Source organism: Anastrepha obliqua, chromosome 3 (assembly GCF_027943255.1).
Source record: "Anastrepha obliqua isolate idAnaObli1 chromosome 3, idAnaObli1_1.0, whole genome shotgun sequence".
In the NCBI taxonomy this organism is placed as follows: Eukaryota; Metazoa; Arthropoda; class Insecta; order Diptera; family Tephritidae; genus Anastrepha; species Anastrepha obliqua.
This window is the reverse complement of record NC_072894.1, coordinates 85,736,652-85,757,491: the sequence shown is the minus strand read 5'-3', so window position 1 is coordinate 85,757,491 and position 20,840 is coordinate 85,736,652. Positions and strand designations below refer to the sequence as shown.

Here is a 20,840-nt window from a genome sequence, read left to right as displayed (position 1 = left end):
CATACATACCTACAACACTTAAACATTAACAAATGTATTACTTTTAACTGCAATTTCCATAATCATTGCTATATTTAATTGAAAACTTGAATCAAAAATATTAGATGAAGCAAAAAGTTCTGAGCGTTTTCCACTAAATGGTTTTAGTGAGAGATATTTCTCGATGTGTACTAAGTTCAATTTTTTTGCGGTTCGATTAAGATACCTGAATTGTTTTGTTATTCTGGTTCACTCTCTTCATATGAAAGTGTGTGAAGTTTCATTTCAATCTGTCAATTATTTCTTTGTTTACAAACCATTCAATATCGACGTGTCACAGTAGTTTCCACAATGGAAGGTTTAAAAGCAAAGAAAATTTGTGAGCGAATATTGAAAGTGTATAAGAATTTTTTGGCCATAATTAGTACAGTAGAAGTGGTCGACAACGTGGTTGTACAAGCCTTGAAGTCTATCCAAATAAAGGGCGTCCAAAAACAGCAACAGCACCAGAAATCGTAGACAAAAATGTAGGATATCGCTTTTATCCCGCATTGCAGTGGCAGTTCCGCAGTAGCGTTACCGACATGTGCAATTACGAAAGTGCTACTTTGCAAATGGCCCATAAAACCAACTAAAGCAAAGAAAGAAGCGTTCAGAACTTTATATTTCATTTAATATGTTATTACGAATTATTTGCAAATTTTCTGTTTTGGAACCCAAGTTAGACGAAGAGCTACTTAAAAGAATTTCGTTGTCAAAATGGAAGAGTGTGACGTACATGCAAAACTTTTTGCAATCGCGTAAATTACAATAGTATTTAATATTGTCATGTGTGTGGTGATGTAAATCACAAGCAGAGAAGGTATTGAGCTCGGTGTGCACTGGATTTTGCTGTATTATTCATTATACAATGTGAAATCATATTTTAAGAGGTAAATAAAAGAACCTTTAGATGTACGAAATGCAAAAAACAGATATTTTTCACTGACTTGTTAAATATTGGAATAGGTAAGGTTAAAGATTAAATTTCCTGTACAAGGAGGTTTATTGCCAGGGCTTTCACGAGGATGTATGGCACCTGCCATGAGCGTGAAAATTTTAATCAGTTATAACTTCGATACCGTTAGTCTCGAGCTTTTGAAATTTGGAATGAAGACATTTAAGGTAAGTGATTATATTTGGTTCTGCCATAAGTTCTGTTACAAGTTAAGTACGTTGTAGATATGAAATTATAGTCTATTTTTTGATGAATTTAGTTTTATTGTTTTAATCATGTAAAAAAATTCTATTTTCATTCGAAATGGTCACCACAAACTTTAAAACGATTAGGCCATTCAACTGTTAGTGCACGCACGGTGTTCACGGATAATGACGTCGCTGCTCACACCAAAGATTGTTTAAGATTCTAAATTCCTGTCAAGTCTTCGACAGGCCATGTTCTCCAATTCTAATTACAAACTGTAGTCCAATGGAATCAGATCTGGACTTCCAGACGGCCTTGAGCGGAATCTTGATGAAAGATGTAAAACTCTCCATTGAAGAGAGTACTGCTCACCTGCTTCACTGCTGCTTACCTTTTCCTGGCATACTTTTGCCCCGGTCTTAACCCCTTTTTTTCGCAGAAATGAGATGTAATGCCTTTACAAGACACTCCCCACCAAACCATTAAGGAGGCGTGATAGTGGCCACGCTGTACCCTTGCGTTTTTAGAAGTTTTAACATAGGTCTAGTTGTTTTGCTAAAACCTTCTTCAACAGTGAAAAGTACTGTGAAATAAGCTGCTTGCATCTGTCGAGTCTAATTTTCTTCAAGCGCGTCATCAAAAGATGACCAGTTGAGGTTTTCATGTGGAGATTATCTCTAATTAGTCTTGACATGGATCTGGTCGATACATTCATTTCCCTGGACATGATTTTCAGCTTTCTAAGGGATTTCTGCCAAACGACCACTTCTCTTTCTATTTGCTATTGCAGACGTTTAGGTAAAACAACTGATCGTGCGGTAAACAAACATTCTCAAAATATTAAGTTTTTTTCAGCAGTTCGTAAATTTCACATGCACTTGTACCACACTTTCGTAATGCAATCACTGCAATGCGATTTTCCTTAGCTCTCCCCACTCCATTGCTATCCGGCGAAATTTGCCACGAAACTGAGTATATCATAATTTATGGTAGACAATGCATACGAACAAAAGCAAAAATAGCGGACATTTTTCTGCGAATTTGTTATCGCCGTATGCATTGTAAAATTTGTCACAGAATTATTGCGAGCAGCCGACATGGCATGGATAATACCAATTATCCGTTTCGGACACCGTTTTTTCTGGCCATGCTTTATTGAGAGCTTTTACCGAATCCTTGCTAGTTACAGCTGCATAAACCAATTTGCGCTTTATTAACTCCCAAACATGATCAAGAGGGTTTAGGTTTTAGCTGGCGTGGAGCATAGTAAAGCAACCATTCCTGTTACTGATAGTGCGGTGTGCTTAGGATCGTTTCCTGGTGGGAAATTCCAATGTGGTCCACGGCTCAAACTGTCCACACAAGGCTGTAAATATTGTTGCAAAATGCTTTTGTGTAGATGTTGATCCGTTATTCCATGAATAAAGACCAAATCTCCGACCCACCTGCTAGGTTTTCGTCAGGCTTTTGCACGCCCATTACTTCCAAATAAATTTAATTTATATTCACCAATGAAAAGTATAGTTTTCCAAATTTCAACGTTATTGTGTTTGAAATTATTTGCCTGCAATCTAAGCCGACTATTTTCTTAATATATAAGCTATAACTTGCTTTAGAGGAGCTCTTCTATGCCCATTCTCTTGCAATACTCTTTGCTCGGTTTTTAGACGAACTTGCTTATTGGAAGTACTTCCGATATTATTTGCTAGTTGTAGATCACTTACTCTTGGATTCTTATGAGCTTCCTTAAGTATTTGACTAACACTTCTAAGGGAAAGTTTTTTTGTCTAGGCATATTTTCCACAGAGACGAGATTTTTTATATTTGCGAACAATATTTTGTACACTGTTGGTGAAAGCTTCTCTCCTTTTAAATGTTCTATAATTAACATTTTAACACTCGATTCTATTTCTCTTCCTTTGCCCATATTGTCATGCATAACTGGCACTGATAATAAAAACGCAACTAATAACATATCTAGACTACAAAATAACAAATCTGAGCAAATCTACAGATATAACGGTACATAATTTCTGAATAAACATAAAGATTAGTTGTGCCGTAAATTTTGGCCGGCTGAATCTTTTTGTAAAATTTACGGTTATGATTGGGGGAGGAAACTATTTTTGTTGTTTTGTTCTCTATCATTCATGGAATTGAATAAAAGTGCATACTTATAATTGTGGTAAAATATGTACTTATCTTTCAACTCAAAATTTAAAGGGGGTATTTAAAATTGAATCTCTGACTGTATTACAGTATGTCTCACAATTATTGTCGTGCAGATTTATTTGATCTTTTATTTTATTGAAATGTGAAAAGAATTTTCAGATAGTCCAAATATAACATCTTGTTTGACTGTTGTTGTTTCTTAATCACTTTAAATAATAAGATATTTATTCATAAATGGCGGACCAATAAAAATAGTCGGTTTTGCGTCAGTTTCGTCGCGTAATTTTAATCAGCTATACATAATTTTGGAAGAATGAACCATATTACATTGAGATTTTGTTCATAGCTTGAGTACGCTTCCATTAGAACTTTTTTTTACCTTAGTACATTTCTTTTCGACAAAATGTGGAGTATGCATTTGAATATTGAAAATGGTAAACGTGATTGAATATTGTATTTAAAAACACAGTGATGTTGAGATTATCATTCTACTATGTGCGTACCACCTTAATCGAAAAGTTCCCGGAATATACTCCCCAAGCTATAAGGAACATAGGCAGTAGTCCACGCGGTTTGTGGCTACATATTGCTCCCGCCGTCAGGCGCACTTATGAACCGACATGAAATTTTAATGGCTGAGATCAAAGAAACAGAACTCCACGAGAGGAACTACCTGATTACCAGAGAGGGATACAACGTGCACCGTAAAGTTCGCGAACGAGATAATGGTGGGGCTTAGCGTTTATAGTCTACAATACTGTGCAATATCATCTTATCGATAAAGACATCGACCGAGCTCGAAATATTTAAAATCTATCTATCCAAATTATCGCAGGGGACTACTTGTCGCAGAGCAGATATAAGATTCGACATTAAGCACAGTGAACGACGACGCCCGCTTCGTTTCCACGACAGTCAGTTCTATGTTACCGAAATGACGCGGATTTATATCCGGCCAAGGATTGCCACTCCAGCAGCATTCACCGTATGTAAGTATGGGGAATGCTTATGCTGCTACAACAACAACGACGCCCGCTTCGTTCGTTTCCACGGCAGTCGGTTCTACGTTACCGAAATGACGCGGATTTATATCCGGCCAAGGATTGCCACTCCAGCAGCATTCCCCGTATGTAAGAATAGGGAATGTTTATGCTGCTACAACAACAACAACAACGACGCCCGCACCAGGATAGTGGGTAACTGAAGCAGCTCGCCTGACCTAACAATTGCTAGCGCTGGCCTGATAAATAATATAGCTTGCGTCGGACCATTTATGCATTATCATCTCTATTGAAAACCCGATTTTTTTTCCGCGAATTACCTCTCCTGCATTAACTTTGACAAACACCTTCGCCGCTACTTTCATCCCTACTGATGTGCACGTAGGCGAACGCGCATTCAGCAAGGCGCTCATCGCTGCTGCGGCACACTTCATTCCAGCTGGAAGGATCAAGGATATGCGCCCCAGTTTTACAGCCGAAGAAGCCGTTCTAGTAGTGCCAGGTCGATTCCGGGGATCCTCGAATAAAGGATCTCAATTTGGCGATTCGGCAACTGGCCATGCAATGTAAGTGGACCAAATTGGCGAGCACCTGAATACCTGCAACTTCACCTGTGGTGGGAGGTAGTCTGGACCATCATAAGGTACCATAAGTGACAATCACTTTCGACAGTTGTATTGTACTGTCTGACTCGACGAGATGCGCGAGCTTTTTTACCCTGCTTTGTATTATTGTTTTAAGATTTTTATTTTATCACTTTGAACGATGTTGATTATTCTGCTAATTGTTTTTGTTGTTATTGTTGTTGTAGCAGTAACTTTGCCCTGCCAATGTAGTGTACTCACCGTTCGTCTTCGCCTAGGTCATCTAACGGTAGGCCCAGGAAACTTGCTGTTTCTCAGGTTGGGTCCAGAGGGAGAGGGGTGTGAGATGAGTGCAGTTAGATGAGTTATTCTACTAGTATTCTAATATGTATAAACAAGTAATTTTGCTCACAATAGTTTGTTTATTTTCTTTGCTGACGCCACTTCTTCCAAATTCGCAAAGAATAAAGTTGCGGATGGCGTCACCTTTGTATTCCCTATATCCTGCTACGAAAATTATAAAGGGGGTCTTTTAAGAGCTTTAGAATTTAATTAAGAAAAAAAACCGAAATATTGTTGGAATGATTTTTTTATTATAATCAGGTAGATAATTTCATGGCATTTATTTGAATCTGAATATGATATCCCGCATATGTCCATCGCGGTTGCGAGTTACATGCCCCAACCAGTCGAACTTTTGACTACCTTTTTCAATAAATCTGGACGTATGGCGTCAATGGTGGCTTGAATATTGCAATAAATCAGTTGTATTAGTTAAGCGCGCTGTATAGCAAGCTGCGCCATCTTGTTGGCACCAAATGCAGTCGATGATTAGCTGAATAATCTTTGGAAACAAAAATTCAATGAGCATGGCTAGATAGCGCTCGCCATTCACCATAACGGCAGCTCCTTCCCTCATTTCGAAAGAAATATGGGCCGATAATGCCGTCTTCTATGAACTTCGCTAACAGACTTATCTTTTTCAAAGTAAATTTCCATAATTTGGAATCGTTGATCTGGCTATAAACGTTTCATGATGACTTGCCAAAACTTTCTGAACAGGAATGTTAACACAGTTTGCCCATTTAAGCTGTCAAACGATAGTTATAATATATCGATAGTTCTCATGTAGCTAAAAAATACCCGATATTAGCTGTCAAAATCGAAGGATTCGATAAGAAAATCACAAGCGGCAGATGGACTACCCTGTACTTGTTTAACTTCTTTAACTTTTAACAGTCTTCATTACTTTATATGTGATGTTGGAAATGCGGAAGACATCATCTTAACTTTGAACTTAGCACAAAGCACACCATCTTATCTCTGGGAAGATAAAAGAGTAACACGAAAACGACCAACATAGGTTTTTGTTCTCATAATCGAGGTAGGCTGTGTTCATATTTTGGAAACTCGTCTGTTTGAATTTTATGTTCACCATTTTTAATGTTTATTTAAGTGAGTTCATATAGGGTATATTCAATAATGCATTATAATGCGCAACATACCATTTCAGAGTGAGCAGTGCGTTCAAAAATGCAAATATGGCAGTACTGCAAATGCAACGCGTTCTTAAACGTCATTTTTGTATCAAAAGTCGTGCATTATTTGCAGAAAAAATTCTCACACTGCCAATAAATACGCTAGTACAATGTCTGATGAAAAGTGGGTATTTAATTATTTATTTTAGCTTTTAATACAAAAATTGATGAAAAATACGATATTTAAACTTTATTTTATTATACTTTTCTTGGTTTTAGTGATTACTTTAGTACATCGGAGATAAAATTACTGCTCAGAGTCCGACTGAGCATGGAGAACGAGTTTACATCGGGAAGGAGGAAAAAGAGCGTGCTCTGGGCTAAGGTCGTAGATGAAGTAAAAAAAGTTAATAAAGATTTAAAAATAGATAGAAACATCGCCCAGCGAAAATTTTCTAATTTACTCATCACATATAAGCGAATAAAAAAAAGATATTAAACTTTTGATATTAAACTTTTGACAAGATATGTCCTTCTTTTAAGCTTTACACGGTTTTTTTTTTCTTAAATTTAATAAAAGACTATCGGTTTTTTCCTCACATACATCGTCCATGACCAAACTTAGTAACAATTCCATTTTACTGCACAGCGCGTTTATAAATGCAACAAATCTATTTGCAATTTTTCAACAAATCTATCAGTTGCATGAATTGTCACATTGACAGTGCTGCCAGCGCTGCAAGTACTGCGTATTATAATGCGTTTCTGAACATAGCCATAATTGAGTAGCTACTGTAAAGCTAAATACACACCAGGCAACCGTTGCAGCAACACGGCCATGTTGAAGCAACCGTTGCCTCGTGTGTAGCTGTGTTGCCAATTGATTTTCGTGTTGCCTGAAATATCAAATAAATTTGATTTTTGGGATAGGTTGCTGCAACCGTTGCTTCGTGTGTATCATTGTTTACTGCTTTTACTCGTTCAGTTCGTTGAAAACAAGCAAAGAAGAAGGTTCGTGCGGAGTAAAATAAAGTGAAAAAGGAAAAAATGGCAATTGAAAATAATGAAAATTATGTTAATTTTATTAACGAATATAAAAATTTGAGAGAGCTGTGGGATATAAGTAGTGAAAAATATAAAAACAAAAATTTTAGAAAAAAAGCATACGAACAATAAAAAAATGAATACAATAAAATTGATAAAAATTTCAAGTCCGCAAAAGAGTTTCCTGTTGCAAGATACCGCAAAGTTATTGCCAGTCTAATTTCTGCTGATATTGCCTCTCTCATTATGGTATCTTGTTTCGTTATTTTGGCCTTTACGAAGTCCAACAATTTTCTAAACAGGACTTCGTCCATCCTCATGTAATTTTTATAGTCCGCTGGCTCATTTTCCTTCAGTTCTTTCAGCAGCCTCTCTTTCTCTTCTTTTGTTGCATCTCTTCTCCTCATTTTCGTACAAAAGTTCGTCAATTATAATAAGAGAAGTAATTTTACGTATTTCGTCGATCATTTAAAAAATTTAATTTTACGTATCTTCCGCTTGTACCTTTCCTGCACCACAGTTATACACAATACTGAGATTGAAGCAACGGTCGCAACGTGTTTCTTAAACAAAGGCAACCGTTGCTGCAACACGTTGCTTCAACGGTTGTCTCGTGTATATCTAGCTTAAAAGCTATGTAAAATGTATCCAATAAATGTAGCGATATTTTATCGGTCAGAATAAAAAAACGAACCTTTGTTGCACTTGCAAAGAAAAAAAAAAAACAAAAAAAAAGGAAGTTAAAAAATTCATTATTTCAAAAGTTTCTCAACGATTTTTATTTTTGAAATGAAAAAATTAACCAAAGTGGTTTGCATGTGAAATTTAAATTCTAAACTAGTAAACTTATTTCTATTGCGTATTGATAAAAGAAAAGTAAGTAAAAAAATACATTTGATCGAAAGATTTAAAATTTTCTATAATATGTATGTATATGTGAAAAATAAATAAAATTTTAAACTCATACCAATAACAATTGCTGCTAAAAATAGCTTTCAATTAAATTTTTTGGAAATTCGTAATCTTTTGACTCACGCCAGCTTATCAAATACATAATAAAAATAGTCATTTATTTTAAAATCATTTACAACTTACAAGCTAGCAAAGTTTGTGCAGAGCTACATACATACATACGTTCTACATTCAGTTATACAAAAAATTGTGTATGTATTGTATGTATTTAGATAAATTATGGCGAAGGCAAATGATTTTTTGTGACATGTTTTTCCTTGCTTATATACAACTTATGTTTTATGTACACATACATATACAAATTCTAAAATATCTTTAAGTACAGTTTTACAATACAATTTTTTTAGGTGCTTCTAACACTAAACCTATCGCTTCATAGAGGACAAACACAACATTTTTGCACTTCACATACTAAAATGCCCACCTTTTCCAATTTTCCCAAATTGCGTTTACTTAAGATTTTTTCCCCATTTTTCTATATTATTTTTAATCTCTCGTGTCTAACAGGCTAAAGTGCCATTTGAACAAAAAATCTGAATAGGTTTAGTGTTAAGATGCAAAGTATTTTCTTTTTTGGTTTTTCTCAATTACCATTCATGCCAATCATATTCGTATTTTTAAATTTCGATCTCTCGGTATGTTTTTCAGCTATTCGACAACTGCAACAAAATGAAAGTGAATTCAGTAGGCAACATTTGCATGTATTCTGTTTTTGCAATTTGGTGGTTTGAATGACCTAGTTTCAATCGTAGTGTAAATAAAGAAACAAAGCAACAACAAATACACATACAGCTTTGACCAAATTGCAAGAAAAAACAACAAATCAGCTGCTATACTAACTTCAACTCGTATAGATTTGCCTTGCTTCACACTCTTACGATACAAAAGTAATTTACATCCCTCAAAAATGAATAAAAAATATTCGTCAAATAATTATTTGTTTATCTACAATTATAAAATGCGTATACGCACTGGCGTCTGAGCGCCACGCAACGAATCTCAGTTCAGTCCACAATCCGTTGTGTTCTGCTCGACGGTGGTGCGTAGCCGACTCTGATCACTCTGCGAGCGTCGCAGTTCGCAGCGACAGCGCTTGATGCAGCCCAATATGTACGAGTGTTTAGTGCGACTTAATACGTAAATGTATGGATCTGAGGTGAAATGCAGCGCCATCAGCACATCAGCCAAGATAAAGAATGGGTGCGCCTTGGGTACACGATTCGGTAAAATGGCCATGGGGATGGCAATCTAGAGTTAAGTGAAAAAAAAAATACATACATATATAAATTAAAATTTAATTGGTTTATTGAGGTCAATGATTGCATAGGCAACTGTAGATATGTATGTACCATAGTCTCATCATGCTTACCATTTGTGGCATCCAACAGATCACGAACGAGATGCTAAGGAATGCCATCAACTTGGCGAATTTAATCTCATCAGGGGATGCGTCTGCTGTCATTGTGACACTATTGCTATGATGATACAACGACGAGCCGCTGTTCGATTCGCCCTCGATGCGGTGAATGCTGCCTTTCTCACGATTCACCAGATCGTAGTGCATGTGTCGTTTGGTGGTGCGAGTACGTCCAATGAAGCAAAGCACGCGCGTCACGAACAAATTACAAGCGACAATTACGACGCACAAAAGGGTGCCTGCAATGACAACATAACAGTGGGGGGTGAGTTCAGAAGTCAGCGTAAACAATTGCCAATTGAATGTTAAATATTCTTGATATGCTTTCAATTACGACTATATTCTTTGTAATTGAAAGTAAGTTCCCTAAAATTCAAGGATCTCGCTGTCTGCTAGAAATGACGACAAAAACATTTATAACTGCACAGGATTTGAAAATACTTTTATTAGGCTTAAAATGCAATATTTTCTTTGATGGAGTCATTCTAAAACCAAGTCAAGCTAAAACCAAAGTTAGTAAGACAGTTTTTTTTCTGTTGATGAAGGAATTTTCTATACACATAGTAATCCCTAATGTTAAACACTTTGGTTCCTGACTCTTTGTGATGCCGCGGGGACAATTAACCATTACAATTAACTTTATCTCCTAAAACAGATTTGTTCCTGATACTCATGGAAGAAAGGTCCCTAAGTTACTTAAAATATGTTGAATGCTAGATAGTAAAAGAGAAGATTCTAGCTTTTGCTCCTCCGAATTATAGGAACTTCTATAGAAGTCTTTTTAAGGAAAGTTTCGATTTTGAAGCGAATATCTTGCCACACTGAGAGTGAGTAGAGATTTTATGCGAGGGTCACTTATTGTCGGCAAAAGTTTCCGTGCCACTTGCGCAGAATCATATCGCACTGTATCAGCGATGAGACTTTTGGGATATGCATTATCAGGTCGTCATCAAAGATGGTACATTAGAATATACTTATGTTCCTAAAAAAATTTGAAAAAAAACACTGCTCTCAACAGTCCCATTGAGGTTGGACACATCTCTCTCAACAGAGGAGGCTTCTATTATCTCTATTGTGGCCGCCTGTATTGCGCCACAAAGGTTGCTGGCTATACTTCAGTACATTCAGCAGTCTCTTCCGTACATTCCAGATTATGGACTCAAATTTAACCATGCGGCCGCCGTAGCCGATCGGGTTGGTGCGTGACTACCATTCGCCATTCACAGAGAGAACGTCGGTTCGAATCTCGGTGAAACACCAAAATTAAAAAAAAACATTTTTCTAATAGCGGTCGCCCCTCGGCAGGCAATGGCAAACCTCCGAATGTATTTCTGCCATGAAAAAGCTCCTCATAAAAATATCCGCCATTCGGAGTCGGCTCAAAACTGTAGGTCCCCCCATTTGTAGGTCCCCCCACGCCACAAATAGGAGGAGGAGCTTGGCCAAACACCCAAAAAGGGAGTACGCGCCAATTATATGTATGTATATAAGATGAAGTTGAAGCGAAGTCTGGACCAAAAAAAAGAACAATCAGACTAGAATCGGAAGTGAAAAAATTCTCCTATGTATCGACTGGCTCTGCGCTTGTACACGATACGATTACATGAAGTGTTGAATATGATCTTTTACCATTTACTTTCACTTTTGACAAAACGATTTTGGGTGAAGTTCAAGCGGAAATCAAAGGTGACTTGGATTCTAGCACAGATTACATTAAAATGGCTTGGAGTAGGTATTTAAGTAGATAACGCTGCAACAAGCAACGGACACTGTAAGTCAGGACGGGGTCACCAAAATGAAGCGATTAAAGAGCGAAACGAATGAAGTTACGTTGAACTCCCTCAATTTCATCAGCGTGAGAGTTATAGAATAGATTCTAGATTAGGATTGTTCCAATTTTGAACGAACTAAATAAAGAGTGTGTGTGTTTCTAGTGTGTGCCCGTAAAGTTTTCACGGAGCGTTTTATATACGAGTGCTTACACCTTCTGTTGGGTATCTGGCCAATTTCCTTCTCCTATTTGCCTTGCTGATGGAGGGTCCCACAGTTTTAGCAGATTCCGAACGCAAATAGTTTTTATGAGGAGCTTTTTCATGGCAGAAATACAGTAGGAGGTTTGTCATTGCCTGCTGAAGAGCGACCGCTATTGGAAAAATCTGTTTCTATTATTTGATATTCATGCACGGGGACTCGAACCTACGCACTCCCGAGTAGAAGTCACGCAACAACCTATTGGGTTACATCGGCCGAGGTATTTGTATCAAAACGGTATACTTGGATAGTATTTCCGAACTACAAATTGTAACTATGACCTTAACATATAAATTTACATGGTTATATGAATACAATAAAAAAGTTGTAAAACTTACCAAAAAGCATAAACAATACCGAATAGGTTTTATTCCAAAAACCTTCTGCGTCACGATAACGCAAACATTTCGGATTTTCTGGATTACTCTCATCGATGTAGGCGCCGAAACCAGTGAAAGGCAAAAAGGTGATAACGACTGCGATGAGCACCAGAGAATTTATGGTTTTACGCACAAGCTCGTATGTGATATGCTGTAAAGGCGGTGGATGTGGCGGAAAATTGTGTTCAAGATTAGTCATAAAGAAAATTTGGCTATAAAAAGTATTGATTCTACATATAAATATACACAAATCCACATATACATACATAAATATACGAGGGATATACCCCGCGACAAAAAAATACCACATTAATATTTTTACCACATTTGACTTATTTTTTATTTTTACTGTTCATCATTTTATTATAAAAGTATAAATCATTGGCTAAAAAACCAGTTACGTTAAATTTTCAAATTCGATACAAAAATGAGAAACATTTTGCATCCCAATTGCAGTGTTTTTAACTAGAATTTCTAGAACGATGTTTGGTATGCAGTACTAGTACTAAGTCCCAACTCTCGTAAAAAAGATACATTGGGTGACTAGTTCCGAAAAGTCGAAACAACGTTGCAGCGAAACGAAATTGAGCGAGTAACTTTGGCTAACACGACACCGGGGTCTCGTCAGAAAAATTCTCCCCCCTCATTTCACACAAACTCACACGCCCATCCAATTAGCCCAAGGATGGTAGATTTATATGGTTTGCTCTTTAATTATGGTGAAAAAGAACATTCTGATTGCCGCGTCGGTTTAGAGGTTCGTCAGCCGAATACTGCACGATCATTTCATTTGTATTCATACACTCGTCCAATCAGCCGTTGTTCAGACGGGCAACGAAGCTCAAGATCGAAACATTGTTCATATTTACAGAGGCTGATAGTAAATATTCACTGCTCAACTTTACAACAGAATTTCGGGACTGCAAATTAAGAAATTTTCGAAAAAGCATATTTGCCATTTATTTATAGTCTACTCTATTTATTCCCAAATAAATTATATTTATGTAGTTATATGTACATTCAGCCTTTTTATGATGGTAAATAAAAACAAAAAAAACCATAGAATTCATATCCAAACGAAGAATCGTACAATATTGTATGTCTTTAAAATGTTACTCAAAATTCCCTTGATCATTGCTCAACGATCGTCGTGTGAATTACTCCTTATGGGAATGCACGAAATACTTAAAAATTCCATAAATACACTGTCATCCTCTCAAGATAAAAGAAGGAAAATGGGCTAATAACAATTCCCAGAAGCAGAACTGTATGCAAGCTATCTAGCTGATGTTTTTACACCTCATGAAGTAACATGCGAAAGCCTGTGTAAGCCGTGCTCCAAAAGTTTAAAGAAATTCTACGAGTTATAAGCGCCGAACTGAAAAGAAAAATTAAAATGCTAAAAAATAGAAAGTCCCTTGGCTTCGATTTAATCATTGCAGAAATACAGCTTCCTTCTGAAAGCATCCAAATTCTCACTAACTTAATTTCCAATTTTCTGGAAAGCTAACCTTCGTAGCTTCCAAAACCAGGCAAATCTGGAGGTTTCATCGTATAGACCCATATCATTCCTACTTGTGATCTCAAAGCTATTTGATAAGCTGTTGATTCAGCGGCACAAAAAAAAAAAATTCCAACACTTCAGTTTGGTTTTCAAAGTAAACATCCTCAATCGACCAGGCACACAAGGTCACGCATGAATTAGAAAAAGCACTCGAAAACGAAAAGATGTGCTGGCGTATTCCTCGATGTGGCAAAGGCATTTTTGTCAAAATGCTTGCTTGTTAAACTAAAATTAATACTTTCTAAACCACACTACGGAATTGTGGAGTCACACTTATCAGATAGCTACTTTCGAGTCAAACAACATGATGCTTATCCAAGTCTTCAACAAATAAAGGCATGAGCAACTCAAGGTAGAAGCACACTTAAAGTACCTAGGTATGACACCTGATTGTAAAACTCAAAAACATGCAATGGCTAATGGGTAGCAGATCAAATCTATGTATAGAAAACAAACTGTTAATCTGCAGGCATATACTAAGACCAGTCCGGAGTTATGGTGCGCAGCTATGGGGGTGCGCCGGTCAAAATACCTAAAACCAAATCCAACAGTTCCAAAATAAGGTTCTTAGGTGTATTGTCAAAGCACCATGGTACCGCAGAAGTTCCGACATTGAGCGCGACCTTAAAATATACTCCGTTCACACTAAAATTGCAAAGGTGACCCATAAAGAAAGACTAGCCACAGCAATGAAGGAGCACATAATTTAATTGAAACTGACGGATTAATACTAAGGCTCAAACACACTAAACCTAGCGTTCTCACACTTCCCAAAAAACGCTTTATATTATGTAGAGTGAAAAATGTATATTGTTGTCATATTTAAGTAATTTGTAAATATTTACGATAATGCAATAGGTTAGGTTTGGTTAGCCTGGTTGGCAACAATCCACGCATAGACCTTTTGGTTCCTAGCGATACCAGATGGAGACCGACCTCTATGAATACCTAAAGTATACCTCATGTAGGATGTCAGCGCTTGTGGCGAATCTAAGCAGCGCTTGGAGAACCGCTTTTGAGACGTCCTCCAGACCCTCAAACAATGGGGCTCCCAGGCATTTTAAACGCGTTTTTGATAATGCCGGACAAACGCACAGAAGCTGTTCTAAAGTTTCCTCAACATCTTCTGCGTTTCCTGCATTTGTCCGTGTTAGCAATCCCTATCTTGTACGCATGTGCAGCCAATAGATTATGACCTGTTAGCATATCTACGATAGTTCTGCAGCTCTTTCGCGAGAGCGTAAGTACGAATTGAGTCAGTTTTTTGTTTCGTTAGTTCTACACATGACTTTTGCGGTTTGCATGTGGTTAGATTAGTCCACCTAGCTTCCACTCGTCTTTTCATGTAGTCGTCCATTTCATTGTACATATATTATATTTAGCGGTTTTGGTATGTCGTTCTCTTGTTCAAAAGGTAGTCTAACAGCACTTTTTGCTATCTCATCTACTATTTCGTTCCCCATAACACCTTTGTGACCAGGCACCCAATAGATATGCAGCCTATTGTTTGCGCCTTGCCTTTCTATGGCCTCCCTGCTCGGTCGAACATTTTTTGAGCTTACCTATTTCTTTTATTGCTGCTTGTCTGTCCATGTACATATGTATTAATTGTTGAGTTCTTTCTTGTTCTAGTGTAGGCTAGCTCCGCGGCTTTCCCCACAGCAAAAACTTCCGCTTGGAAAATACTGCTGGGGTCTGGCAGCTTGATAGGCTGCCTTATCCCTACTTTTGAGCAGTAGGTGGCATGCTGAGAATCATTTCCAGCGCCGCCGTTTAATGCAATAAAAATTAAATAAAAAAATATGTCTGGTGAAATGTTGTATCATTCGGTTGTTAGAGTTTCCTTCACCTCGTTTGTGGTCCCTAAAACTTTATTTTTTAGTTTTTTGGACAATTTCTCTGAAAAATGCTCGATTTTATTGAGAGGAGGCAATTGAGCGGATGTTTGGAGTAATTTCGGACAGTTGTAGAGTCGCCACATCTGGGCAACCATGGAGATGTCCTTCGGGTTGTTGTTCTGATAGAAAGCAAAATTGTGCAATATACCAAACTGTTCGGCACTCTGCTTAACTTTAGCTTTAAAATTGTGCAAATACACAAACTTATGAATTTTGCCTTCTACAAAATGAATTGTTCCGACACCTGCGCTTAAAACACCATAGAACCAACCCCATGCTTCACAGGAGCCTTTATATTCTTCGACTCAAATTCAGTTTGGGCTTTCTCCACCTAGCACTTTCCATCAGACCCATATTTCCTTTCATCAGTGTATAACATCTTAAAACAATAGGATAAGTACCGAAGGTAGTAATATATGTAGTTATATTTACCGTTTTCCAGTAGTCTATATCCTTAGTTATATATTCAGTGCAAACTTCATGCGGAAGCTCTTGGTTAGCGCGCAATAATTCACCCATGGAAGTTATGCTGCCTCAACACATTTCGAACTGTTTCATCACAAACCATGTTCGATTCTCTATGAGGTTTTTTTTTCTCGGGACAACTAGCAAGTGCAGCACTCAGACATTAATTGAGTCCATTATACTAAACCTGGATTCCTTTTTAATTTTCTTTAAATCTACCCGATCTCCGAAGAAATCTAAGTAGATCTTGTGGTGTCAAGGAGCCAAGATGGCCGCTTCTTAACACATCAGTGCCAAAGACCTCAAACCTGATTCGAGCGAAGTCTGCCCCACACAGGAAGTGGTCCGCCGTCTCATCCTCCTCTTCACAAGCTGGGCAGAGTACACTGTCTGAGATGCCCAACCTTTCCATGTGCTTTGCCCACAGAAAGTGGCCCGTCATCAGTCCAACCAGCCGTCTGCACTCCCCACTGCTTAATGACAAAAGGGTTTGCGACAGTCGATCGGACATGACAGGTAACATCAGTTTTGTCCATCTGCAGCCTCTCTCAGCCTGCCAAGCTTGCTTGTGGGTGGTAGTTACTCATTTGCTAACCGTGGCCGTGATGGCCTAAAGAATTTATTAAGTTTTACGGCTGTGTGGTTTTTTAACTTATTTTAAAATCATGCGTTCTTCGCGATTACTAAGTTTTTTCCCTTCACCTAGGCGGTTCTTATTTGCAATCGAAGAGTAGCTTTTGCATATTCTAATTATGTATATCTCCAAAAGTTTTTCCCGCTTCTTGTAATGTAACAATTAGCCGGCGTTCCTCTTTACTGGTATGTTTTCCTTACGGAGCCATTATGCAAGAACTATGTTTATCACTTCAAAACTTGTAGCAAAATAAAACTTTTAACGTTTTTTATGAATTTTGATGTGGATAGGGACTGCGCGCTTGAAATATAACGGAATCCTGTCACCTTTTATTTATTTTGCTTATTTTTATTCTCAGTATAAAAATATCAGAGGTAAATAATATACATTTTTGTATGTGATCAAATAAAGTACAACCTAAATAAATGAAAACCATGTTTTTTCCAAATAAAATTAATTTATCGTTTCGAAAATCTGTTTTAAAATTGAACGCTGGGCATGACAATTAGGCTTTTGAGTCACTGTATGTAAAATTCATATGAACAGGCACTAATGGATTTTCCCACAGCGTGCTTTTGAGCACCGTCCGGTAGGGCAGGTACCCACGTAAAGCACACCGCAAGCTATGTGTGTTTGTAAAACTATATGCTTGCACGTGTGCGTTCATATGTATATTATGTATATATATTTTTATTTATGAGCATGCTAAACTACATACGCATGTTCATTTATATGTAAGTACATGCGAGTACTGGTAGAAGTGCGTACCAACCTTGTGATAGATGAAGGGTCGTGCTAAAGCCATCCAACGTTCAATGGCCATGACTGCCGCAATGCAACCGGAACTAAGTCCGAAGAAGCGACACAACACTTTCAGCGTACAATCCCAACGCACATAAGCCTTGAACATATCATCGGGCACGTAAACTTTGAGCAAAAGCGTCGATAGCATGCCGAGTAGACCGATAAGATTATTCGAAGCCAAGCAACTAAAAGAGAAGAAAAACATACATACCATACATTAAAATCATCCTTATATTTATTTAATGAAAAGCGACTGTTATGGCATTTATGTATGCGTGTGTTTTGACTTAAGAGCATATGTATGTACACAGCATAAGACCATGCAAAAAATCTAAATTAGAAAGTAAAGTAAGAGTTCACAGAGTTCTCAATTTCGACCGCGACAGCAGTATATGACATTTTGACACGTGCGGTTTACTTACACAAACTCGTGGCGGTCAATTTTAGCGTCGCGTTCGGATGCTCGCAAGCGCTTTCCGATGTGTTTTCTTCATGCCCAGTTTCAGATTACTATTTATGGAAATAATGGAATTTACAAATGGATCCACACCGCAAAATAGAGTTGGTGGGGGTTTTTATTTATAGAAAAGGTCCATCAGGGACCTATTTGCAAGAAATGACAAATGCAACACCTTTCGTTTTTTTTTTCTGAAAATTAGAAGCACCAAAATTGTTTCTTCTTCTCCCTTTTATCTGTTTATAAGCCACTGTGGATGTGGATGTTGGAAAGCGACAGTGGCAAAATTGGAAAACTGTCGACAATTGTCTGACAAAAGTATCGTGACAAAGAGTGAGAAAACTAAATAGCTCCGTTCGAAGAATATTGTAAATTTGTTTATTTATATATCTATAATATTAAAAAACTTTCTACGGTTTGCAGTGAGTTGCTCTGCTTTAGAACATTTTTCCATGAAGCCGCGCGAAAATATTTACCATTTTTCTCTTGGTCCAATAAACCTTTGCTTTTGTCCCTGTTAGATTTCATTTATCCTTTTTAGTTAACGCAAAATGAAATTCATGGATTTAATCGAAAATTTTATAACACGACAACGACAATTTTGGTATTTTTTCAATGGAATTTGTCATGGAATCTAAAGACGTTAGCCACATTAACAAGCCACTCCTAAACTGTAACATATACACGAGCAGCTTGCTTTTCACTTGGTATGGGTGACATGTGGCATCGGACGGCAAGATGCCAGGTAATAAGGTAGCATATGAATATAACTTAGCCGGAAAGAGCTCTTTCGTTCCACTTTCATCGGCCTCTAAATAAATAAGTATGCCCTTTCCAGCTGTGCAAGACGTCTTCTAAGATTCTGAAGGAGCAGACGTTAATTCATGTCCTCTGACTTTTTTGAGAATCTGCGTGAGTATTAATGATCAACCTAACCTTATCTAAAGCAGGATGAAGTAATACATTTCATAATATCCTCTACACCTTTCACTCATTCTGTGAAAACCGCAACTCGTTTAGAGCTACTACGTGAGATTATTAGAGAAATCGGTTTAAATAGCAATTAGTTTCCTTGGGAAGACAGTTCAAAATATTATCGCCTCGGATAATTGCGGTTGACGTTGAACGCTGACCTTAGTTCAACAAAACGCACAATTAATGGTTGACTGACATTTAGCAGTCCTTACGACTCGTATTCCAATATATGCACTGATTTTACAGCCAATTATTTAATAGGTACTTCAAAGGGACAAAATTGGGCGCAGTCCTTTCCGTAAGTCCAAGAAATAATGCGCGAGCCAGTAACTTCCACTGCATGCTGTACTTGAATTACGGTAAAATATCTGTGCACTAAAACCTCGATTTAAACCCACCAATTGACTTTGTCCGCTTCCTAAGCCTTTAATGAAAGAGATGCTGACGGGTAAAACATTGCAGGGTATTGATTATTTTATTGCCCCTTCGCAAAATAAATATTCACATCGTCTTATGTGCGCGTTTTCCAACAAATGTAAGGCCTTATAGTTTTGTGACCTTGTTGTCGTTTATCATATAAATGCACTTGGCGATTTGCCTTTCCCTGTCGGGGGGCGCTCGCTTACATTTTTTAAATAATCTCGCTGGCAGCTTCAAACCAGGCCCAACATTGGCAATAATGTACTAACTCACTCGGATACGGCAACCGCTTTTAAGTAAATTATGACAAATATTTCTCTTTTATATTTAGCGGGATTGATGAAGGTAATTAAAAAATAAAAATTCGACTTACTGGAAATTATAGATGTTCGACCGGTGAGGTAAACAACCCGGGTAAAACACATAAACAAACAAATAATATTATTTTTCATAACCTTTCCAGATGATTCAGAGGTCTGTTAATAACCTACTTTCGGTTGGGATAAAAAAAATATATGGTAAAGGTTGGCTGAAAAGTATTAAAAGTGACGCGTATTAACTAGCAGAGGAATCAAAATTTATGCGACATTTCATCATCATCTATCATGTGAACACAACGCATTTTATTTCAACCTGTCAATTCATTCCTTATATCTACATATATGTATATAATTGGCGCGTACACCCTTTTTTTGGGTGTTTGACCAAGCTCCTCCTCCTATTTGTGGTGTGCGTCTTGATGTTGTTCCACAAATGGAGGATACTTTTATGATGAACTTTTTCATGGCAGAAATACACTCGGAGGTTTGCCATTGCCTGCCGAGGGCGACCGCTATTAGAAAAATGTTTTTATTAATTTTGCTTTCTCTCTGTGAATTCCGAATGGTAATCACGCATCAACCCATTCGGCTACGGCGGCCGCCATTCCTTGCTCGTTAGCTATTTGAGGTTGGCGAAACCGAGTGATAAATAGAAGAAGAAGATAGAGTTTTAGAAGCGATAAGAATGAACCAAGTAGTAGACATTTTCACGTTAATCGATTCTATGTTACCGAAACGACTCGTATTAGCATCCGACCAAGAACTATCAGTCCAGCAGCATTCACCAAAAGCTGGGGAGTGTTTTCTGCAGTTATAAAAAAAAAAATCATGTAGTGGGCGCCCAAAAAGTTCAATAGCACTATGAATGAATGAGTAAATGTATGATATTGTTTGGGAAGATTCAAGGGGACTAAAAGTGTGAAATCGCCAAATCACAGGCATCTCAGATGAACGAACGAAGATGAAGAACGACATATTTTACATAAATAATGGCATACAGAAAAGCTGCTCAGGAAGTAAATGCCGCATTCGTTAACGATTCATCAAAATGCTGTAGAAAAT

The 20,840-nt window shown here is 37.5% G+C and overlaps 1 protein-coding gene across 2 annotated transcripts in view; it reads right to left on the bottom strand.

Annotated features, from left to right (window-relative positions):
• Window positions 1-8,295: 8,295 nt before the first annotated feature.
• LOC129241430 (prostaglandin D2 receptor) overlaps window positions 8,296-20,840 on the bottom strand; it is a 76,256-nt gene continuing 63,711 nt past the window's right edge. For both annotated transcript variants that reach the window (XM_054877730.1, XM_054877731.1), the window contains 4 exons: window positions 17,575-17,791; window positions 12,200-12,392; window positions 9,783-10,069; window positions 8,296-9,661 (listed from right to left, as the gene is read on the bottom strand). In XM_054877730.1, coding sequence (XP_054733705.1) covers window positions 9,413-9,661; window positions 9,783-10,069; window positions 12,200-12,392; window positions 17,575-17,791 — 946 coding nt within the window. In that variant the 3' untranslated portion in view covers window positions 8,296-9,412. The remainder of the gene's footprint in view (window positions 9,662-9,782; window positions 10,070-12,199; window positions 12,393-17,574; window positions 17,792-20,840) is intronic.